We start from the raw sequence: 25,029 nt of genomic DNA, 5'->3' as shown, positions 1-25,029 counted from the left end.
ACGTGTCCATGTGCTGCAAGCCAGCGTATGGTCTTGGGCACCTCTGGCATTGCATGCACCAGAGTGGCTGAGAGCTTTCTGGGCTGGCTCATCTTTCCAAGGCTGGCTTTGGCCTTCTGGGCACTGACTGTGAAGTGACTTGTGTCTAAGAGTGGCCCCACTTGATTGCAAACCTCCTCAGTTTGGAGGCTGTGGTCTCCACCTCCCACTGTGAACTCACTTCAGCTCCACTCCATCCACAGAGCCTCCCAGCCCAGCCTGTTCCACCGACTCGCTGTGGCTTTGGAGGGAGCTTTATCCCCAGAGTATTTGGAAAAATAGAACAAACACCAGGTTAGGCCTAGCTGTATAAAATCATTCTCTACACATACAATCCATTCCCCTACAGCCCAGGGTCTGGGAAGGAGGTACAGTTTATAGGCAGCATGCTCCAGGGACTGCTGCTTTGATGAAAACTCCACATTTCCTACAACAGGGACAGGAAAAAACAAGATACCAAAGCAGGTTTTATAAAAAACCTTGTACCACTTCTTAAATGCCTGAGTCCTCTTCACACTGAATGGCAGTTTTTAAGAGGGCACTATTTTAGTTCTAACTTAGATGCACATCTGGACAGCATTTACACAAAGTCTTTGCTCTCCCTGACATCCTTGTCCCTCTGATGCCAGTTCCAACTGAGGACCAGACAGACTCTGGCATAACAGAATTAAATATCTAGAGGAGTACTAAGGATACCATTTATTTTCAAAATCACTAAAAAACCCAAGCAAAACAGTTTATAGCAATACAGATTGACATAGAAGAGACAGAAATTAAAAAAAAAAAAAAAAGTACAATCTATTTCATGTTATTGCACTGACTTTTTTATAATATACAAGGCATATTAAACAGTTTTCATTAAAAGAAGTTTTATTTATATAAATAAAAGTGTAAATATACAGTATCATACAATAAGTGTATCAGACTAACACACAAAATCTACCTACAGTGGGATCCCCATTTTTCTCATGAGCTAGTCTACTCTTCATCAATATTTTCACTTGTACATTTACATAACCTAAACATAGAAACAGGTAAACATTCCCATCTGGGAACACTTCCTTCAGAATTTGACAAGAACCACTGCAGAACATTTACCAGGGTTAATTTTAAGTGAGGGTCATTAGGAAATATGAACTTAACAGTTTCTTAATGCTTATCTGTCCTTCTATTATTTTTTTTAGTGAGAAAATGATCCAATGTTTTTCCCTCCCTAATCTCAGAGTTTTCAATACAGATGCAGTCCCTACAGAAGCTGGAAAGAGCTTTCAAGTATAAAAGGTTGCAGAATACGCAATGGCAGCATCTCACTGCTCTCATATCCATGATGTGCACCTTCAGCTGCCCCAGGCCTGGATGCACCGAAGCTCTAAACCTTCTCCATCTAGGAGCAAACTCCCCTTGTCTGGAATGCTTTCAGTTCCCTGGTGAAGAAGTGCATAATTTCGTCTTGATTTTTTGGTCTTCTAGGATGCAGCTGTCAAGTCTCTGCTCTCCTAGAGTTTGGCCAACACTCCAGCAGGTTGAAGAATCACCATGGGGACTGACATGCAAACAGCAAGGCCAAAAATGGTCATTATCCTCCTGAATACTGATGAACTAATGCAACGTTCTCCATCATTTTAGTGTGACCAGGCTCTTAGAAAAATAACATTTACTTTGCCAGGTGTGTAACCAAAAGTTTACTACATCTGCTTGGTCTACCCATCTTGTCTGTAACAAAATAGACACCCATACTGCATAAATCCTGGAGCTTTTTCAGGGAATGTCACCCCAAGAGAGATGTCAGGAAATGCTACTGTAATCATACCAGCATCAGTGAAGATGTTGTTTTTTTCACAAGGAAAAAAAAAAGGTATTTTCAGGAACAGAAAAAATCAGGGTTAAATACAATTCTTTTACTTGCTCTAAAGTTAGTAGAGAAGTGTTATCTTTCTACCCATAGTAACTATTATCAGATTTAAAACATTAAACCTATCTTTTAAATTATAGCCACTACTGAATCACACACAAAAATCCCCATTTCTGCTTGCTGTTACTCAGCCAACACTTATCTACGTGCATGTAAAATAAAATACTGAACAGTATCTGATTACTGAAAAAAAAAAGCCTTCTAAATCACTCACAATGAACAGTACCTGCAAATAAGCATCTGAAAATACCCACCACGTATCATCTTAAGACACCTCAAATTAACTTTAATTTACAAAACGAAGACTTTACCTTTGAGCTCACACTGGTTTAGGAGTGAGGGAGACATATGCCTCCCTGCAATGGAACCTCTGGAATTCTAGACTGTGGACTGAAAAAAATGCCATTTCCTAAAACACAACTGTGATTTACCACATTAAAGTAGCAAAAAGTCAGTACTGCACTTGCACGTATTATACGTATACAGGTATGCATTCACTACGCTGCATTAAATTCCACATGCAATTTATGTATCTATTATACACTCTAGTACAGTTGGATTTTGGTCATTCCTGAACAAGGCCTCACCATTCAGCTGTCACTGCCAAATTTTCTTCTCCCTGTTTTTCAGCAAATATGCAGGGGTAACCTCTTCTATCCCATCCCAGGCCTGGAATCTGTGTGGTACCCCAGCCCTAAGAGCTGCATCCTCCTGAAGCCTCTCCCACCATGGAGGTGACCGGAGGCATGGACCAGTCCCGACAGAGTGGCTGAGCTTTGGGTTCACAGGGGACCCGCAGTCCACAGTCACCTCACAGCACTGAACCTGAATTAGTTTCAGCAGAAATCCTGCAGGCAAAGGAGCTGTAGGACTACGTACAGTATTGCCTTTCCTGTAGCCAAAAGCTGTATCTCTCCCTGGATTCACATGCTATATGTCACTGAAAAAGAATTAAACCTATTTGTTCATTTTTAGGCAAACATTGCACAGCTTTTTTATTCATCTGGTCTCAGGTTGCCTCGCAGAACTGAATTTTCTTCTGTTCATCATGAGCTGCAGTCTAATGAAGCTGTCACTTCATTAGAGAAGAACCCAAGCGAGTGCTCCACTAACCTGGAAGCAATTGCTTCAAGCACTGCTGAATAAATGTAAATAAACCGAACTACAGTATGGTCTTGGGGAAGGGCCAAGTGACAAGCCCAGACCTTTTTGTAACAGCTACGCAGTGTCTTGGCTCACTGAAAACACAGGCAGCACGTCAGACTTGGACTGGTTCCAGGCTGAGAGCTCTTCACCCTGGGCATGTTGGCTGCAAGCAGTCTCCAGCCTAATGTGATGAACAACCTGAGCACTGTGGAACAAACAACTTGTTCTCAGCTGATAAGGACACTGGCCCATTTCCTCCTGTATGTATTTTATGTTGTTTAGCTATCCCAGATGTAGGAAGAGAAATAACAGAGTCTAATCTCTTGCACCCATACGCTCTCCTCCCAGCACAGCAGACTAAGCAGCATGGCCTGCTACTGATACCTCTTCTGTGAGTAGAGGTGAGAAAATCCAAACTAAGCTCCTGTGGCATTGCAGCCCTTTCTCTTTTGCTGTGCCCAGCACCATGGTTTTTCCCACCTACCAAACAGTTTTCAGTTTCACCACCCAGAACCCTCAGTATCAGCCCAATCCTGATGCATTTGGGTGTACTTGCATCATCCACACACATCCTCAACCCACTCTCACACAAGCAAAAATAAATACTGGACAGGAGAAAACAAAGAAGACCAATTAAAAGCCACCACAAATATGGCCAGCTCAGATTTAATCTGTTATAATCCCCATTTTTAGATCACCACTTTTCAGCTTGTGTCTTTCAAGTTGGGCAGCCTTAAACCTCTTGAAGACAAATAAAAGCAGCCCAACTTGCAGACGTTCTTAGCGGTCACTGAAGTCTGTGGGATCTGTAAGTGCTCAGCACTTGAAATTATCCCCCTTTTAAAAAATATATGTATTTTAAAGGTGCCTAACATTAAAAGCCTAAATTTGAAAATTCAGACCTTAATTTTTTATCGCCCCCATTTTAATCACAACTAATAACTCAGTATACACCTTGGTAGACAACCACTTATAATTTGGACATGATTTTCTTACAGATTTCTACCGCATTAACGCCAAGTGCTATCAGATACAAGTTGCACCTAGAAGTAGATTCAGTTGTGGTGGATGCTGAGTTAGTTCATTAGTTTTAAGAGGATTTTTCAGCTTTGCAATAAAATGCTTGTATTTTAGGCATACAAGTTGTGCAAAATTATACTCTTTTGTCATGCACTTTTAGCAAAACTGCACTTAGAAGAATAAAGTGAGACTGTTCCAGACATTCTCTTATTACAACAAAAAAAAAAAAGAACCAGACCCTAAGGAAGTGTCCTTAAGTCTTACTACAGCTAAGTGATACAGTACAGTCTAAAACCCACCCTTGTCAACAGGATGGCAACCAACAAGTTCTACTACCAACACTCTGCAGATACTAAAAATATCAGGGACAGGCACAGTGTTATTTATCTCAGTCAAAATACTTTAAATCAAACCCAGGAGAGGTCTTGAAGTTCCAATAAAACTGCCACATAATACAAAATTGTCTCTAACTTTTGGCTTCCTTCATCCCCAATCATTAAGTGAGATTTCTGAAGCTCATCACACGCTTGCTCAGTGGTTCTCCAAGGCTCTTAGCACCTCTCTGTAAAGTATTAAGACACTTCTGTGTGGCTTTATAAACAAAGACAGCTTTTAGACAGTTTTAAATGGTTTGTCTTAGCAAGTGTGATTAGACGTAGTGCTTCCATCATACTGCAGTTCTATGTTTTCTGATTAGCAATTGAACAGGCCCCTCTGGCACAGATTTAATGATGTTCCAGGCATCGTAATGCATGAGCCCAATTAATGACTTCCCACTAACAGCAAGAATTTCATCTCCAGTTTCTATGTTTCCAGATTGCTCCGCAGCACCACCTAGAAGTGAAAAGGGGGGAAAAGTCAGTGTTAAAAGAAAAAGAAGTGAGCCCACAAAAATCTGTCTTCCACTGGGATGAAAATAAACCATTTTTTCCAACTGTAACAACTTCAATACAAGTCACTTATGTTCACCTCAGCTCTAGAAAGCTACCCCATGCTGCATCTCACAAAAAGGGTTATTTTAACTAAGATAAAGCCTTGTTCTCAGAAAATATGCTGGTTTTGAAAGAAACTACATGTATTAAATATGCCAAATGTTATCTCTGTAGCTGTAAGAAACCTGATTTTCTTACAGCTACAGAGAAAATAACCATGAATGTTGTATGTGGCATTTCAACAGGGTAGTAAGGTGGTAATGCAGTAGACTGTCAAACCTGGGATGAACAAATCAAATGCTGATAGCAAACTGTGGACAAAAACCATGCACAGAAAGCTTCTAGAGAGAGGCATACCCTTCGCTGCTAATGAAAATATGTTTTCTGTAATGACAGTTAAACTAACATGAGCCATCACAGGGAGGGAAAAAGGACTATATATAAGTATGTAAATGAATGAGCTCAAAAATTAAACATGCCCTTTACCCTTAGAAGTGCTTTCTAAAGAGGGGAAAAACCACACACACACACACACAAACACAAACTGATAAGCAATTACCTGTTTGATTTTTTTATCTTCATTAAGGAATAAATAACTGAAAAGTAATTCTGTAAAAATGCTGAGCACAGGTAGTTTTATCGAGAGTTTCAGCTGCTTTCAGAAAGGGCCTTATTTTTCACTAAACTGACATGTGACATATGAAAGTCACAGCACAGTTCTGGGACTTGTTTTCTTTCTGTGTACGATTCATATAAGTTTAACTACCTGCTGACAAACAAAGCACCCACAACTGGCAGTTTTTGAGTACAAATATCCCATATTCTTTGCAAAAGGTAGTATTAACATTTGAAAATCAAAACCAAAAATATGGTAAAACTCATAACTGGGCATAAGGCTCAGGGTAGTGCTTCAGTAGCACTGATTATATGCACTACGCATTTCTTAGGAAAGAGAACTGGATAAGGCATCAACATTTCAACTATATAAATGATTGCTGCTGTAGTCTAATGTCTAGATTAGTGGACAGACCAATACTTAGTAAAGCAGACTGCTCCACATTTACTAGCAGATGCAATCCCTAGCCATTCCCAGGAGTGTTTTTTCTTTTAATAAACACTTTTGCCTAGTAAGTAAATGAGAGCCACAAAATCCAACCTTGCTTCAAAAAAATGCTGAATACAGTAATTGAAATGTCTGTACAATGCACAGACTGGAAAAAAAAGGAAAAGGAAAATTGGGATAATAAAAGGAAAACTGAGATAAAATCCACTGCATGCATGTGGTACCTTTAAATATCCTTTTTACAACCAAGGGCTTATCTCCAGCAATGGAAGCTTTTCCACCATCGAGACTAAATCCCAAACCAGCAGAGGTTTTCAATAATTCAACGCAGATGACATCATTCATGTCCAGGTTTTGATCTGCAATTGAACATACACAGCATCTTTTTATGTAGGTAACAGTAAATTGCATGTTGTGTTTGGCTGGTTTTTGCTTTTGCTGCAGTGACAGGACAATTCAGAGTTCAGTTACTCAGACTATGACATGCCATCAAGTTTCTCAGAAGTGAATGTATTCTATTGTAGCTCTGAATGGGAGACAGTACAAAATGCATTTGCACACAGGGAGATTTTCATTTTACATGTTCAACAGCAACGTGCCAAGTCATCATTTTTTGGGCAAAAATATAGCTAGCAAATTTAGCAAATACTCTAAACATCAACAAAGTAACTGAAAAATTACAAAAACAGGGACTGGAGAGCATTTATTTGTCTTTCATTTGCTCCCTTTGCTTATTCAACGAACCACATCTTTTTAAGTAACAGGAATTAATGAAAGGTTTAATTAAGCAAACATGTTCCATTCTCTTAAGCAAAAATCTGTAATCACTTACTAGGGTGATAAGTTGTTTCTGGTCTCCTATCTATGTATTTAATTATAATTAACTGTAGTTGTACCATGCCTCCTACATAGCAGATATTTCTTTAGTACAATATTGCTGTAGCTGACTTAAAACATGATTCTGCTTAGGAGGAAATAGATCTGCAGTTTTGGAAAACAGGATCCCCTTTGCCTTGTGTGAATGCAATAATTATGCAGTCTGTATCACAAATTACTGCTACTGTTATCTTACACAACTTTAAATGTTATCTAAAACATCTGGAAATGTCCTTTGCCTGGAAGGGTGGAAAGATGTTCTGAATAACCCAACATTATTTTGTTTATGAGATAATGTTGCCCCCTAGCGCCTGGACCAGCAGATATTCTGCATTTGTGAGAGTGCAGGATACAGGGAGTTTAGGGCAGAGAGGGATTCTGAAGTAATTACATAGATAATATCCATGGGAGCAATTCCAGAAAGGCTGATCCATTAATTAACAGAGTGCTTTCTTTTTTCATGTCTTTTTTAAGTGTGTTATAAAGTCCTATCATAAAACCCAGTGTAAGCATAAAACAAAAGAAACTGCTACAGTAAAAAAAAAAATCCCAGTGAGAACAGTAGTGATTACAGCCAACAGATTAAAAATAATTGAGTGGCAGCTCTATGTCCTGGTTTTGGGATGGATGAGATGAGTGCCTGGTGTTGCCCTAGAGGGAAGGGGAAGCCCCTGGTCATTCCCTGCTCCCACAGGCAGCATCATCCAGATACGTGCTGAAGGGGTTTAGGTCTTAAATCTCAAAAAAAATTTCAGAGATCTCTTCTTAACACCCCAGGTGCAGCCTTTACACCAAAATTCTGACTTGTTCCCAAACAGGAACCTAATATTCCACTAATACATTTCCACTTAGCCATTTGTCCCTACTTTCCTTTGGGATGGCTGACTTCAATAGGATAACTTCCCCATTTACTGCAATATAAAAATATTTTTTTCTATGTTTCTAGTAGAAACAGTATGAAATCTGCTTTTACATAGAACAAGCTCAGTCCCTATGCTTAATGAAAGGGCACGGGGTTTTCTTCGAGCTTTTTAAAATTTTTAAAAATTACTTCTGGTTGTTTTCTTTCTTGCACTGGTTACTTAAGAGGAGTTTATCCTGAATTATCCTGAAGAATATGCTGAACCACTTACCTAAGTAGAAACTGGATTCAGCCCTAAATTATGTCTTCCAAGTTTGCATCTAGTTACAATAATTGAAAAAAAGCCCAACCAAACAACCAAACCCCAAACTGTATTTAGGTTCCAATGAGAACAAATAAAATTCAAAGGTAATTTCATTTTCTCCCTTCAATCACATAAGGCACAGACACTTTTAATCTAAAACACATGGACATTTTTCCCTTCAGTCTGCTCTGCAAAGGAATCCTTCCAACTATTCTTGGACAAAGATCATACCTGTTCCTATTTCCATGGAAACATCCGTCCCAGACCCCACACATTTTCTGCCAGTAGCTGATATCTCGAGTCTGGAGGAATTGTTTGTTTTGTCTTTTTCCTTCTGGATGACAATGACTGCATATTTGTACAGCCTTGCATGATGAAGAGTATTCAGGACATCTCCATGGACTGAGCTTGCCAGAGATTTGCCATTGATAGACAGAACAAGATCTCCTCGATGGATAGTCCCTTCTTGAGATGCCACTCCCTTTGAAAACACTCTGTGGACCTACAAGAAAGGTTTTAATCAGGATGCTTTAACCTCATGACCACACACAGCATTCTACAGGCCAAGCTGAACAGAGACACTCTACCAAAATTTGCAGCCAGTGCCCACTGCCTGGCACACAGCATTTGCTCCAGTGAACACACTCAAAGTGACTAGACAGATCTCCATTTGGGGATGGGGGAATTCAGAAGAAAACATGCTGTTACTGCATGGTCATTTCTAAGCCAAAGATAACCAAAACCAGCCAGGGAACGTAATACCACAAATCACTTATGCTTTCACTGAACTCCTCAAAGGCCTTCAGTATTACCATATTTCAAGTGACACAGAGGTTAAATCCACGTCCATGCCACAGCAGCCACCAAGAACACTGTGGTGTGCAACACCCACTCCCCCACTTCCCACTGACTGGGACATGCATCCTGAGCTGTTTTCAAATGCACATTTCTAAACATCTGTGCACAGAAAGGCTCTGACTTACTGCAGCTGTACAAGTATTTAATTGTTTGCCTCAATCTGGCTGATCAAATATCATGCAAATAGATGGAAAAGGATGATTTAGTGACTTGAAATGCATTTTCTAGAGAAAAAAATACTCTATTCAGGGTGTATTAAACTTTGAGAAAACTTCCAGCAAGCTTAGATGTGTGTCATTTACAAAAAGCAACTGACTAAAAGACTCAAGACCCAGTATTTAAGGACTTGCCTATTAGGCACTCTAATTTTAGCAGCCAGAATATGGTTTCCCATGGAGACAGTACTAGGTCTGCCAAGCAAATGTTCAAAGCAGCAAATCTGTGGATGCATTTCTGCATGGCATTATCTTTAGGAATTTTTCCTAATACCCAGACCAGCAGCAAGACATCAGAAGCCTTTTGGCTCCTGTTCCATCTCATTGTAGAGCCATGCTGAGATAGGCACCTGCTACAACCCCACAGGTCCAATGAGACAAATTTCCAGCTAGTCTAAGCAGGCATTCAAAGCTGGAATAACAGCCTCAATAACAGATGTAGGCATGCAGATGCAAGTGGAATACAGTGGTCATGTCCAAAAAAAATCTGCTGCTTTTCCTCACCTCCTCAGTACCTTTGAAGCTCACTAGGCATTTCCATTTCTGCACCCAAGTGTGGATATAACAGCCTATCTAAGCAGATCAGCACCCAGTGGAAATCCTAAATCTAGCTGGGGCTCAGAATCCCAGTAGGTCAGGAACATGAATAAGATCCCTTTACACTCTCTGAACAGGAAACATCAGGGAAGAGCAGGAACTGACACTCCTTTGGTCTCATGGCTAACAGAATTCAGGAAAATGACATCATTAGTTCCTCATCCTAAATCTTTTTTTTAGCTGGAGTTGCACCCTCTAGGTAAGGAACTCTATAAGGAACTCTCTGGGGACATACCCTTCTTCTAACCTCAGCATTTAATGTATCTCTCTCTTTCAGGGCAGAATTTGAAAGCATATTTTGTGTTAAAGAAACCATCACACAGGAGGACACCAGTTTTCTTGGATTTTTCTGTCTCATTCATCTGTTTTTGAGCAGACATTTTTTATACACCACTATCTTAACAGGACACTATCTTTGGTTCAGAATGTTGCTTAAGGCTTAAAAAAACCCTAACCAGACAACAACCCTCATTTACTGACCACCCACACATCTCAAAACAAACTTGTAATGTGAAATCCATAATGTTTGCTGAGGTCTGCAACAATCACTCTTGAGATCTGAAAAATCCTTCAAAACTTTGCTGCACAGAGTTTCCTTTCAAGGGCTGGAAATAAAAGCCTCCCCCAAAAGGCTATGTGCACTGCAGCTGCATGCAGAATTTTTATTTACATCCATAGGATTTAGATCTAGCCCGTCCCATCCAGTAACAGATTTTTAAAGCCTGAAAGCATAATTGTTATCCATCTCCAATAATAAAAATTACACTTCCAGACACTCTGATTTCAGTAGCAGATGGTAAGCTGCTGCTTCTGAGAGACACCGTGAATGACTTGCAGTGAGTCTTGATAAACGAGCACTTGATCTAATCACCAGCCTACTTTAAAGTGAGCTTTGTAGAAAAATGACTTGCAGCCATCACTTACTGTGACTGATTTCTGTTCCAAGTCTATTCCTCCAGCAACACTAAAACCCAGGCCAGCTCCTTCTTCTTTGTGCAAGACTACAAAGTATGTGTCTTCTTTGCTCTAGAAGAAAAATGGAGGTGCACAGGAAGGGGAAGAAGAAACAAAAAACCAAAGATCAAGAACAAGTACCCACAGAAATTACAAATTCCCAGTACCCACACATTAGGGCAGGTGAAAAGAGGCAACTCAAGGAATTAAAACTGAGATATTAAATGCATTTCACTTCATGTTACAGAATGAAGCTGCCATCTAGGAGAACTCAGGTGACAAGAAAAGTTTCTCCAGTCAGTTTAAGGCTAGAAAACAAAGTCAAAATTAGGGTAGTGAAATGGCATTAAACCTTGGGCAGCCTAATTTTTACAGGCTGTGGTCAGTTTTGCATTGTTCAACATTTTGCAGTCAAAATTCAATATTCCCATACACCTTTCTGGACCAAGCACTGTACTCTTCTGGATAACTTTTGTTATCCAATTTCTCCTTCCTCAAAAAAGTAACATGGATGTAATGCAGAGCATTTGCATCAATCTCTTCTCAGCAGCACTGGACAATCCTCCAAGGGGCAGTGGTCACATTACTGAAGCTTGGGAAGGTCAGAGGGGACAGCAGAAAAAAGTTGGAAGATGAAAGTAAGGAGCCTAAGGACTAAGCTGTGCTGTTGCAGAAATGGGAGCATCAGTCACAGGAAAAGGATTGGTGCAGGTTTGCTTCCAACAAGTCTGACACTGTCACAGAGACCACATTTTGTGGTGCAAGGGGATCTGTTGAAAGGAATTTGGTGGAGCAGGCACATAGTACCTATCTGTGGGGCAGAGCATCAGATGGGGAGAGTAGAAAGCAGGTTTTTCAGCTTTTCCCCAGGATCCCATCTAACATCAGTTATTTCCAGAAATTGCCAATACTAAAAGTAGCAGCAAATCATTAGAAACCAATCTCTTAATCTATTTAGCGTTAAATGATATATTTAGTTCACTAAAGTCAACATATTAACTCAGCATTTGCCTTTTGTTTCAGATGGCAAGGAGAGCCACAGATCATTACATTTTGTGGTGAAAGTCAAATTCTTAGTCTCACTGCATGTTTCTCTGCCAAAGAGTGTCTACAGAAGATTTCCTACACTAGAGGCATCCCTGCAATTTAGAGAGGCAATGTCAGAAACTGATGTCACCCTGCTCCACATCACTGATCCCTCAGCATCCAAGGAGAGAGGAGCAGTGAGGGCAGAACCTCTCTGTCCACAGTGTTTTGTAAATGCTAAGACCTGGCTCACCTGTACTCAGGTGAGAATAGCTTTATGTCTGGCTAGAAATAATAACTAATAATAATTAGGCTAGCCCCTTTCCAGACAATGGAAACATACACATATCTTTGACTGTTAAGTACTGTAGCAACCCTTTTTCTTCAAGAAGTCACGCTCTTTCCAAACCCTTTCAAATTCTCAGTTTGCTTACACTCATGAAGGAAGGAAAAAAAAGTCAGAAGTTCAGATGTTAAAAGAGGATCAAGGATCATATGTGTTGGGCCAGTCAACAACACAACTAGATACTGGGTTCCCATTCCCAAGGTGCATTCCCTCCCTCCCCAGCCCTCAAAAATGCTCCTTGCCAGCACATATAATATGGGGCAGAGACCTGGCTGGGGACACTTACTGCTTTACTTGGACACACAAAGGACACACCAGGCCTCCAGTAATCACCTCTGTTTAGACTGTTAGCCAAATACACCAATCATAGAGACCAAAATAAAATGCCCATTTTTAAATTAATATTACTAGCATTTATTAAACACTAGCAGTAAATTCAGCACTATTTAGAACAAAGGATAGTGAAAAACTCTTCCCAGGGAAGCCTTAGTCCAAGTCAGGCAGTCTGTCTCATTTTTCAGCAACTGGATAACTATGAAGAACTGTTCTATTGTGCATTCAAAATCCACCATTTGAATAACATAAAATTTTCCAGAGTGTGTGCCACACTGGGCTTAAATATGGATAAGAAACTATGCAGACAAGGAGTGCATTCCAAAAAGCATTCAGCTTTATAAATATTCGAGCTCTCAGACTTTGAAAAGTGGCATAAATAAATAATCTCTTCAAGACCACATGCAAAATACTTTAGAGAACACTTAATTATCTCTGTCCAGTTGTACAATCCAATTCTAATTTTATCAGTAAACCTAGCTAGCCCTCTTGGCTCACCAAGCTTTTGAGTTGCATGCTTTAGCTATGCTGTCCCCTGGAAGGAGATAAGGCTGGATATTTTGGGGAGGTCCTTTTCCCCCCAGCCTGTTCTGTTTGAAATTTGATTGAAATTTGCAATCTTTGTGAACAAACTCAAGAACACTCTAGATGCAGCTCAGCCAGCAGTTATGCAGACCAGATGGCAGTTTCCCTTCCAGTACTGTCATTATTTTATCAACTTCTGTTCTAATTTAGAAAGGATGTGGATGCATCCCACAAACAGAAACACCGAAAGCAAGGAAGTAATGTTCTGACAGGCATTTCACTTTGGAAGCCTTCTTCAAACACCTAGATAATGAAACAAGTTATCTTGATGCAAAAACCAGCTTCCACAGAAGAGAACAAAAAGGTCACAGAAGTCTCTTATAAACCCTTCAGCAGCTGCATTGTGGTGCTCAAGTTCAGCACTGAACAAAATAAATTCAATTTCTGTGATTGCAGCTTCTAGCAAAAGGCACCAGGCACAAAGAGGAGCAAAGCTTCCCCTGCACGGTGGGGAAATGGACTCTGACCCAGATGGCTGGTGGAAGGCTAAATTCTGATGTGCAGTTACTGGGGAGCCGAGACAGAAGAATACTTTTCCACTTAAAATAGGTCTATTTATTGTGACTCACAGCTGCTTTTGAACTTCCTTATACAAAAGGCCATTCAAAATTACCACAAGTTTATAGCAGGCTTTTAGTAAAATTAACTGCAGTTGATAGTAATAGCTTGTCATGGGACTACTACTACTGGAGAAGCCCTGAAACGGTTTGGAAAAGATTTTACCTACCCTTAAGAAAACCCTCGAAAATCCACCAATAACCCAGTCTTTATCTTGTGGTTTTTACCTTTACTTGTGCTTTGACTTCTTGGAGCATAGCAGCAACATCACATTTTGGTACTACCACTGACAAAACAGATTGCAGTTTTTGCTGGTCCAGGCTTGAGATGAGCAGCTGATCCAAGCTAAAATAAACATAAAAAGACAGAAGAGCTCTATGTTTCCCAACTCTGTAGAGATACATTTCATGTATACAGTGTAGGCTGCATTAGAATAAATGACAAAGAAAGAATCTTGAAAACTGGTAAGAAATGGTGTATGCTGGGAGAACAGGAAGGGGCAAAGAAGATTATTTAAGAGTAACTCTGAAAGTCAATCCCTGTTCTGTTCTCCTCATCCTTTCCTAATGGTTTTAGCAACAGCCACTAAAAGGAGACAGCTACATCTGAATACTGCTTCTGGCAGGACAACAAGCTTGTTTGTCACCACAGGCTGTGCTGGCAGCCAGTGCTGTGCAGCCTCTTCTCCACCAGTACTGCTGTGCTGTAACATGGCCAAAAACTGACCAAAACCAGATAGAGGGGTCACAGAAAAGGAACCCAGCCATTCCAGGATAAAATATTTTATCCTGTTCTGAAACCAAGACACAGCAGCCTGGCAGCTCCAGGGCATCAAGGTCATGAATGACACCCCCAGACTGTGAGGGGAAGGCAAGCTGGGGCCACAGCTGAAACGTGCTTAGGGGCAGACCTGTGGCACAGTGGAAGCTTTGCCTTGGGTAGGGATGAATCAATAATATTAAAGCTGACACCAACCTGATAGACCAGCTGTTTCCACCATCCAGAGAGCTGCCATGGGGCATGTCATCATCTGAGGCAGAACCTGGTGTCCCTGAGCCGCTGCCCAAGGAGCTGCAGGTTCCCATTCCCATGGCACCCAGCTCTGCGGGGCTGCAGTGGGCTGGTGGAGCTGCTGCGCCCTGGGCGGGCGTGCCAAGGGCTCTGCGGGGCGTGATTTCTAGCTCTGTCTTGAAGCAGGCGGGCTGTGGGGGCTCCGAGAAGCCCTCTCCACACAGCTTGTCCAGGTCGGGCATACTGAGAGCTCTCAGCTCCCGCAGCCTGGAGCGGGACAGCAGCGGCCGCCCCAGGCCCCGGCTGCGGCGCACCTGCGAGGCCGAGGTGGGGAAGGTGGCCACGTCTGCCCCAGTGCCATGCTCCTCGCTCCTCTGGGGCTTTCCATCTCCTTTGCCACCCTCGGCCACACATGTGGGCTCTGTGCCAAGGGGAGACTTGGCCACGGCGTTGGCTGGGCTGGGGCTGCCACCATAGGAGCTCAAGCTGCGCCGCAGTGCCCACGGTGACTCAGCGGAGCTGGATGTGGTGGCCAGCCCACCACATGACCTCCTGGCAAGGGGCAACCTTGCAGCTGAGCATATGTCAATGGCCTTCACAATGGGCCGGTCAAAATTTGCCAGGTTTTCAAAGGATTTGATCCTCTGTTTGACAGAGAAGGATGAAATTGGCTCATGTGGCCAGTTCAGCTCATAGTAATAGTAATTCCGCCTGAAGCTTCTCAGTTTATCAGCAGCAGGGTAGCTGATGTCACTGGCTGAGGGGGACATGTCATGGACCTTCTGGGCACTTTTGGAGGCATAGGCCTGCTCCTTCCCACTCTGGCTGTTAGGCAGATTCAGGTGAACCATCTTTAACATCCCTGTTGCTGCCTGTGGGTATCTCTCCTCTGTAGTTTGGCCCTGAGGGCCTTGCACAGGGTGAACCTCTGCAACATGGCAGTCCTCCCTCAAGTGACCCGATAACTGGGATGGCATTGAGTAGGTCCTTGTCACAGGTTTCGATAAGCCACAGAGACGTCTGTCTCCAGCAGTATCTCCTCTTGAGAAATACTGCACGGTCCCCATCTCCTCTGCCGGCCGAAGCACTTCTGCATTCACCTCTTCTGTTTTCTCCAGCAATGGCAGCCGCAAAAACGATGCTGGTGAGGATGAGGCAGAGGAGGAGGAGGAAGAGGATGATGAGGAGGAAAGCTTCACTTCAATGAAAGTGCGCTGGATCTCCTGCCCTTCCAGCTGCTCCTGCTGAACTGAGGGGGACCCCAATGAAGAGCAGGCTCCAGCAGACGTTCCTATGTTTTGCAGATCTAATTGCCTAAGGTCATCTGCACTATAGACGCTTTTAATTGTGTTCAGGTCTCTTCCAGGGTTATCAGTCCTCCCTTTCACATATTCAGCTTTTGGTATCCCCTGAGGAGGTGAAGTGACTATGGACTGACTGTCTCTTGCTCTGAAATTATCCACCTTAGCACCCCTACCCTGACACACCATAGCCTGCACGGAAACTTGCTTCTCTTTTTGCTTTCCCCATGACAGCTCCCCACAACCACATTTCATTTCACCACTCGTGGTTGGACTGCTGCTGCCATTCAGGAGAGGCAGAAGTGAATCTTCAGAAATTACCAGAGATGGTTTATTTTCTAGCTCTGATTTCAGAGTCTTTGAGGCTGTTGAAATGCTCTTTCCAGGATCTGAGTTTGTAGGTGAATTACGAGACAATGGTGTTTTCTTTCCCAGGAGTTTGGGGGACAGCTGTGGAGAAACAGAAGCCCTTTTCTGATCAGCCCCATTGACTTTGGTAGGAGTAATGCCAGAAGAATCTGAATTTGTCTTTGCTTTGCTTTTGATGGTGAACCCTTTTAGCTTTGGTCCTGCTTTAGGTTTCTGATTATTTAAAAGGGTGTCCATTATACTTTTTTGTGCCATTGCCTTAGACTCCTGACAGGATTTCTTCTGTGAGGATGGGCTGTGCGGTACTGCAGCTCCTTTGCAGTGATTTGTGCCTGAGCTTTGGACTTTTCCATTTGAAGTCCTTCCTGAAGTCACAGAGTTAATTTTCTCATTTTTTCCTGGCAATTCATGAGTTGCATTAGCCTTTGGATCTTTAGATTTAGTGGGAAAGGGTGACCTGAGTGATATTCCTCTTGCTGATGATGCATTCACATGATTGCTGTCTGGTTTAGACAAGGTGGACAAACTGTTGGTTTCTTTCTTCACCAAGCAATAATTAACAGCATGATTACAGTCATCAATTGCCATTTCACTTTCAGATTTGGATCTCTGCTCATCATGACATCCTTCTTTCTCAAACAAGCTGTTCTCCAAGACACTGACATTTCCAGCAGAGCAAAAGCTTGTCTTTTTGCAGTGCAGAGATCCTTTTTCTTCAATGGATTCACAGCATTTCTTACGTTCATTACTGTTCCCCAAATCCATCTGTTCTTCTGTACGTAAGGCACCATTGTTACAGAAAGAGTAAACTTCAGGGATACTGACTGAATTCTTTAGGATGTCTTCTTCTGGCAGGAGAAGTGAGGAAGGAGAACACAAGGATGCAGAGGACACATCTGGACACTGTGAAGGACATGAAGTAGGACCACCATGATCTTCCAAACCTAATTTGTTGATGCTTGTTTCCAGTGACCCACACATTGCGCAGCCCTCCTTCTGCAAAACTTTGCCACTGTAAGGGTGCAGTGGGGACAGTGAGGATGAGCTTGTTCCAGAGGTGAGATGCTGCTCCTGTGTGGGCTTCTGTGGCTCGTCATTCATGCAACAGATCTCAATTTGCTCCTCATCCGATTCTGTTACTGTACAGCCTGTAGGGGCATTAGCAGCAGCACGCTGCCCAAGCAACGCCTCACTAGCACTGTCAAAGGCTTCCGTGACAGACTCTGCGTCTGAGTGAGAATCCTCCACAGCCCCATACATTGACTTTGGAATTAGGTCACTTCTCTTACCTTCCAGGGAGTTTGCTGCAGGCAACTCATCCTCATTTAAACTGCTAAAATTCCTAGAATAGTTATTTAAAGAGTTTTTATTCACAGTAAAAAGCTTGCCTGTGTTGATGGAGTCCAACACAGACAGCCCCAAAACCCCTTGTGCGTTAGCTCCACAATTCACAGTTTTTTCCAGCAGCTCCTCCTTGGGTGCTTGTGGCTCAGACCCGGGGCAGCCTTCGTCAGTGCCACAGCAGCACATCGTGGTGTACTCGTCTCGGAGCGGACTTTCTGCGCGCGACGGAGTGCGCGAGGCCCTGCTCTCGGGGGCACCCATCTGGCTGAGCAGGTCATCGATGTCAGTGACAGGGATGGCCGTGCAGTCCTCGTCACGGCTGCCCTTTGGGGTACCTCTGTGCATGTCCCTGCTCATGGCATCAGGCGGCAGTGTTGCTCTCTCTGCCGCGCAGCCGCTGACAGCAGCTTGCAGACCTGCTCTTTCTCGCTTCCCAGAACTCTGTTCTTCCTCTGTTGTGAGGATGCTGTTGACATTGGCCTGATTTTGAGTGTCTACCCCTGGAGACAGGATGAGGTTTGTAAATCTGCTGACAGCTGCATCACAAAAAAAAAAAAAAAGAAAAAAAAAAGAAAAAAAGAAGAAAAACAAAAAGGCAAAATCCTGTCAAATATAGAAAGTGATCCAGAAAACACCAGGTTTTATTACAAAAATAGACACCCACATAGACTACATGTTTTCATTTTGATCTGTACTCCTCCTCTTCCATAATCATGTTTACAACAACTCAAATTAATCACAACCATGTGTATTTGAGTAGTGCACAGAAGGGAGCAATCCACTTATCCAAGGTGAGTAGTCAGGATCTGTTTAACTCTCATCTTCCAGATTGCAGCAGTCAAGCAGCCAGCTACCAAAGTGTCAGCATGCAGTAAGTCAAGCTGAGCAGCAGCACTGCTTCTAATCACTTGATCTCTGAAGTGTCCAATAGAGACTCTGGGGAGCACAGAAAGCCCTGACATAGCAAAGGTGACCAGATAACACAGTGACAGTCTGTGCATAAATAATTTGGCTCTGACCCCTCAGCACCTCTGCAGGTGTTCAATGTGACATGCATGGGTGACGTTATGCACACATTAAGCACATGGGCTTTACTGCATTTCTGGCACAGACCTCTCCTTGCTTCCAGTACATGTTTAACCCACTCCTGGGCGACACATCAAGCTCCCTGTCGCTGCTGCACTCTGACACATTCCTGCTCACCCATTTCTCCACATCTTCAGTTTCCAGCACTTCACCCTACAAACCAGAACTTCCCACCTCTCTACACTGCTTCTGAGACATGCATCCCCATTCAAGCTGCCTTCCAGAGGCCAGTTACTATGACATGGGTCCCAGGAAGTATATGGAGAAGGAGAGTCAGAGCCAGTATCATTTCCTGCTCATTCAAAGGTTCCTGCTCATCTCTCTGCTTCTCACACAAACCTGCAGGATTATCCACATCACTTAACTTAGGTATCCATGTTAAGAAGTGCTGATTCCTCCTGGAGTCAACAAGGGAAAAACACCTCAGGAGGGAAATCTGAAGCAGCCAGGTTATAATTTGAAGTACTCCCCTGCTTCAGCATGTTGGATCACATGGAGAAGAGACCACCATTTTTGCCAGGGGGATAGGACAAAGGGAAGGGTGAAGTGCCTTACAGAATACTGCCAATGTGTCCTTACCCCAATGCTATTGGTTTAAAAAGCCGCAGCAATATAAAGAGACAGGAACAAGATCCTGCCCAGCCTGGAATTCCTTAAAGAACAATTGGAAGTCAAGCATTTGGAAGCACTTTAGGTTCCCAGGTATTAATAGGTACACAAAGAAGATCATAAGCTAGAATAAAACAAGATATTATGTTCTTCCTGAATTTGAAAAATACGCTTTTCTTTTTCAAACACTCATTTCCTCACCACGTAATTTGTACAGTCTGTGGGGATTCATACATTGCTGTAGCAGCATAAATCAGCCCTGAGCAGAAAGCAATGAAGTATCAACTATTTCAACTCACACTAGAAAACTTTTTGTAATTAAACACGTAAATAAACATTTTTATAAGATTTTAGTTTTCTGTTTCATCTTCCAGCACTTTAGAGAATTCTGACACATAAAAGGGAAGGAAGGAAAGAAAGAAAATAGGCTTTTAGTGTCTTATTGTCCATTCATAAAAACATTACTAGAACTTCAGATTTAAGAGAGATAGAGAGATTTGATTATAAGGGGCCAATATATTTAATAAACAGGCACAGCAATAAAATGAGTTGTCAGGACAAGAGTCACTGCCATTTTAGCTCCAGGACCACACCAAATGATCTCTGCAAACAATGGCAGGAGGGTCCTACTCTATGTGGGAGCTTTGAATAACTCACACAGGAGTAGGTTTTCTCCCCTCATCATGGTGCTAGAGAGGACCTTGAATCTTGGTTTTGGTGATGAAGTGCTTTGCTTGCCTCACCAATGCAGACACAATGTCCCCCTGTCCTCTTCTCTGAATCCAAGTGTAAAGCTGGGACAGGGCCAGCTGTTCCAAGTACGTTTTGTTCACTGGTACCCAGAATAAATGGTACGAAAGCAAATCTACTTTCTCACCTGATGCTGCCTTCTGGATCTCCAGGGTTACGGATGTGGGAAGACACTGCATAAGTAAGCAGATTTCCTCATACATCATCTTGCTGACGGGGATGCTGTTGATGGTGGTAATTTCATCTCCTACAGCCATCTTGCCCATTGATCCCTGATGCAAAGAGAGATTCAAGGAAATTATAAATACACATCAGAAGCCCTTCCACAGGGGCAAAGATTACAGGGAAGCAATTAATAGCTTGTGAGCAACATCCCCTATTTCACGTCACTGCAGAGCACAGGTACCACTGCTGTCAGTTTGCCAGCACATAAAGAACATATTGTGTTTCTGCCAGGAGAATTAAAGATCAATCTAAACAAGGAAGGTCAAAAAAATCTGCTGGTTTCTCTGGGAGATAAGTATCAGGATGGAGGACAGAGCCCTCTTAGTCAAATGAAATGGGATGGATCAGCCCTGGCTTCTTCAGGACTAGAACACTGTGTGTCATTTTTTAATTCCATACATGAACTACTTCTCAGGTGGAACTCTCTTAAACCAGTGAACAGACATGAACTGATCTCTTAAGGTAAAGGTTTGCTTCTAAATACAGCAAAGTTAGTCTGAGAAAAAGGCAGGAACAAAACCCAAATCCCCAGATCTCACAGCCCTATTCAAACTGCTATGCCATATCCCCTCTTACTCAAGTGGCCGCTAATGAGATTAAAAATGTTGCAGCCAGGTTTGTATGCCAGGGTATTATTCTTTTTTCTGCACTTCTGCATCTAGCAATTCCACAACCAGCATGAAGCACATATCCATACTGGTATGGGCATGTATGAGATGCAGAAGAGCAATGTGTTACTGGTACTACTGTAGCTTTTGGCAAACTTGACCAGCACCTAAAGCCTCTTGGTTCTAGAGCCCTGTAATATGGGGACATGTGCATATAAAATAGTAAAGCATCATATACATTTGTTATCACCATCCTCTGCCACCAGGATTTACTTATTTTGTCTTTGTTCATAGTTAGAAAATAAATACAAAAACTGCATTCCCTCAAAATTGCAATTGCAAAGGGGGATGAGACCATCTCAGTGGATCTGTGTCCTGCCTCTCTTAATTTTGAATTAGACCGGATGCACTTCTGAATCAGAAACATTTTACTTAGCAGCAGCTCCAGAACAACATGGGGTGAGACATTTTGCTCAGCAAGGACAAAATCCTCAGTTGTGCTTACTCTCAACAGACCAGGTGCTTAATAATAACAATAAAAATAATAATAATCATCCCCACATTGGGAAAGCACATCACTATAAGACAGCTCAAATTACAAATTACCATTTCTGCTGGTCCACCTGGCCGCATCCCTGTGACAACAACCTTTAAGGGCATGGCTTGGATTTCCAAATCCAGGCCAAATGACTCGTGCTCGTTGCGAACCAGAGTGACAACTTCAACCTGGCCCTGCCCAACTGCATCAGGCACTTCACATTTCTTGCTGTGAGGAAGCATTCTGGCAACAGGCTTGTTGTAAGAGCCATGCTCCTCCGTCCTGTGTCTCTGAAGGCTTCGGCACTCAGTGCTCATCATGCTTTTTACTCTGGTGACTGCTCTGTGCTCAAGTTTTGGCGATCTCTTGGATTCAAGCTGTGCTTCCCGGAGCTCCCTCAAACTCAGGCTGCCAAGACGAACTTCAGGCACACTTGAGTAATCAAATGCTATGATGGGGAAAAAAGGAGATTCAGTTTGCTCCAGCGTGCTGTCTGCAGACTCCACAGAGTTGCTGAAGACAGAAGATGTCTCCATGACACTGTATCTCGATGACTCACTGTCCTGGCTCTCATCATCGATTTCTACAGATGAGGTGGTAATGACAACGCCAGCATCCTCCTGGCTCTTGGCCCTCTGGCTTCTGTGCAAGTGGGAACTTTCATCATCATCACTGGCATCACCATCATAGAAAACAACCCTCCTCTGTCGGTGAAAGGGGCTGCGGGCAGATTTGGGGCTGTCACTGAGGATGCCGGGTCGGACAGATTCCACATGCTTGTTGTGATGGCCAGACTGCCTCCCACTAGCTGGAGAAGCCAAACCATTTGCTTTTGTTACTCCCACATCTCTAGCAGCTAGGAAAGAAAAAAAAAAAAGCTATACTTTAACTGTACTTACAGATGATTTTTAACACCATGCATCTCACTACAGAAGAATACATGTGGCCCTGTTTGCAGAGGAAGCTTAACTCTTATTCACAAAGCAAAAAGCAGGCTTTTCATGTCCTCTATCTAACTACAGTAAATACCAAGAGGACTGCAGGTAGCGCTATTTATGGGTAATTCCCTGTAGTAGTCGGTTCACTGGTAAGTCCAGTTCTACTTTCAGTTTATTTCTAAGTTGTGACTATGACTCAAAGAAGACAGATGCAAATTTGAAAGTGTACTTTAGTTTAAACAGCAGATTTTGTTTCACATTTTCCTTAAATCTAAGCTCAGGAGTCCTGCATTAACTCAGAGAGAGGAAAAATTGCTTTCTTGAACAAAGACTGAAGCACACAACAATCAATTTTGAACTAGCAAGTAACAAACCCAAGAACCCTTGCCACATTCTCCTTAGAAAGAACTGCATCTTACTTTGTGGGAAGTTATTTTGTTTTCATTTTTTTGGTGGCTAGTTAGGAATGTAAAAATGCTTTTAAACATTAAATAATTTCCACAGAAAATAAGCTACAGATAAATAAATTACTTGAGAAGAACAGGAAAGAGAGAACAAATACATCCTTTGAATTTGGGATCAGGTGCATGTCAGTAAGAGCACTTGGTCAGTTACTATGGGGAGACAGACACAAATGCAATATATCTGATGTAAAATTGCACATTTGTTTGTTTTTACACATATATTGATCCTCTCAAAGTTTCTGAAATAGCTATGAATACTCTCTGTAAATGTAATAAATAAGATGATCAGTTATTTAAAAAAACCCCAAAACTCCGCAGTGCTGTCAATCTAGTTTCATTCAATCCAATCAAAGTCATTTTCACATTATCAGAACAGGGTTTTGAACAAAATATCATGGGAACAGGCATTTCTGTGGATTGTTGTAAATTCTTTCAATTTTCCAGAACTTCATGCAAACAACACTGGCTTGCACTACACTGCCTGACATTTCTTACTACCACAGCTCTCCTGTACAGGAGTGAGTCTCCCCCCACTAGCCCAGTGACCAATGGCATCACTTACTCAGGCTGCCAGGGAGAAGACAGCCATCGTCCAACCAACTGTTCCTGTTCTTCTGACGGAGCTGCTCTTCATCACACGAGCCTGGTACAGCATCAGAGAAGGGGAGATGGCTTGTACCATCATGGGAGAAGTACTGGGAAAGCTCTGCCTCGGAGCTGACGGATCCCTGCTGAAGAGAAGTGACCCTGGTGACCAGCTGTCCTCGATGCATAACACCCCTGCCTGCATGTGAGCACCCCACAGACCACTCGTATTGCTGTGTCAATAAAGGAAGTTTAAAGCAAATTTTTACAATAGAGGACTTGTCAGCATATTGAGAGCCAAACTGTTGAAACTGGATGTCTGAAACACTGTACATCGACATGTTTTTAGCAAAATAAAAAGAGATTCCAAATCCCACTGCTTTACAGGTGTGGTTCAGTGCAGAAACAAGGGATGAAACTATCCACTTTTGCAGTTCCCTTTATACACATTCTACACTGAGAGAAGGGAAGGCTTTGTACCTTCAGACACAGTGTCTATGGCTTCCTTGGCTTTACCAGGAAAAACAGATGTTTTCCACTGCAATGGCTGTACAGAGGGACTTAGTCTCAGCCTTCTGCCCATAGGCTCAGGTCTCTCTTGCTAACTTGATCTGTGTCCCACAGAGCAGGGGTGCCTTGGAGGTGGCAGGAGGTGGGACCCCACAGCCTTGTCTGCCATGCTCTGCACATCACTCCCAAAGGCTACAGTCAAAGACAAACAGGAGCTTGCTGCTGTCACAATTTAAATGTGTGACACAAGAAATAAACCCTTTTACGGAGCCCATGTGACAGGGAAGGAGCATGCAGGTTTGGTTTTGAACACCCTGACCAAGTAAGAGCTTCAGTAAAAGCTGAATTTGAAGCAGGCTCTATTTTTATTGCATCTAATCCTTTTACCCGGCTTGCTGGCTCCAAGAAGCGTTTCATAGTCCAGCTGAGGGGAGATGAGGTCTCTCCTTGTTTGGCCTTCACACTAGGAGATGGACTTTTTTGCACAGCTCCTGTTAAATACAGATTAGAGTTAGATGCCAAAAATTAAGGTTGCAGTCTATATAACCAAATAGGTTTCTCATTCATCTTCTGAGCTGGTGGCTGTGTTTAATCCCAATTATTTATTATCTGAATTGCTTTCCTAAAGCAAGATTTATTCAGCATTTCACAAGCTCTTCCTCAGGTCAGATGGAATGTTACCACTGAGACATGTTACACCAGCCAGGCCCAGGGCAAAGCCATGAACAAGAGATGAGCAGGAGATGGTCTTCCCCACCTGTTGGAGCATGCTGCCAACTAGGGGCAACCTCAGAAGATAAATTATAAGCCATTGGCAAGGTCAACTCCAAGACAGATCTTAGCTGACACACATAAAAAGGGGATCATAACAAATCTAACGTTTCTGTCTGAACATCACCTAACTGGTCACTCTGCCATTGCCAAAAGTTTGTTTTCATCTGCCAGACTTTAGGAAGTACTGGAGTTCAAACACATCACAGAGATGCCAGAGAACATATTTTGACAGGACTTTAAAGATCACAATGGTTGTTAAAACATATAGTCCAGTATGCAACACCTGTATTT

The 25,029-nt window shown here is 42.6% G+C and overlaps 1 protein-coding gene across 5 annotated transcripts in view; it reads right to left on the bottom strand.

Annotated features, from left to right (window-relative positions):
* Positions 1–865: 865 nt before the first annotated feature.
* PDZD2 (PDZ domain containing 2) overlaps positions 866–25,029 on the bottom strand; it is a 201,833-nt gene continuing 177,669 nt past the window's right edge. For 4 of the 5 annotated variants that reach the window (XM_014256982.2, XM_014256983.2, XM_014256984.2 and 1 more), the window contains 10 exons: positions 24,352–24,455; positions 23,432–23,600; positions 21,536–22,323; positions 20,224–20,368; positions 14,602–18,187; positions 13,854–13,971; positions 10,749–10,850; positions 8,386–8,656; positions 6,337–6,471; positions 866–4,951 (listed from right to left, as the gene is read on the bottom strand). In XM_014256982.2, the coding sequence (XP_014112457.2) occupies positions 4,785–4,951; positions 6,337–6,471; positions 8,386–8,656; positions 10,749–10,850; positions 13,854–13,971; positions 14,602–18,187; positions 20,224–20,368; positions 21,536–22,323; positions 23,432–23,600; positions 24,352–24,455 (5,585 nt within the window). In that variant the 3' untranslated portion in view covers positions 866–4,784. The remainder of the gene's footprint in view (positions 4,952–6,336; positions 6,472–8,385; positions 8,657–10,748; positions 10,851–13,853; positions 13,972–14,601; positions 18,188–20,223; positions 20,369–21,535; positions 22,324–23,431; positions 23,601–24,351; positions 24,456–25,029) is intronic. The other variant, XM_005527996.3, reaches the window with a different exon arrangement.

The sequence above is a fragment of the Pseudopodoces humilis genome, chromosome 4 (assembly GCF_049639895.1).
Source record: "Pseudopodoces humilis isolate 2021_Gansu_Grassland_sample_001 chromosome 4, ASM4963989v1, whole genome shotgun sequence".
Lineage (NCBI taxonomy): Eukaryota > Metazoa > Chordata > Aves > Passeriformes > Paridae > Pseudopodoces > Pseudopodoces humilis.
This window is presented reverse-complemented; position numbering and strand designations above follow the sequence as displayed.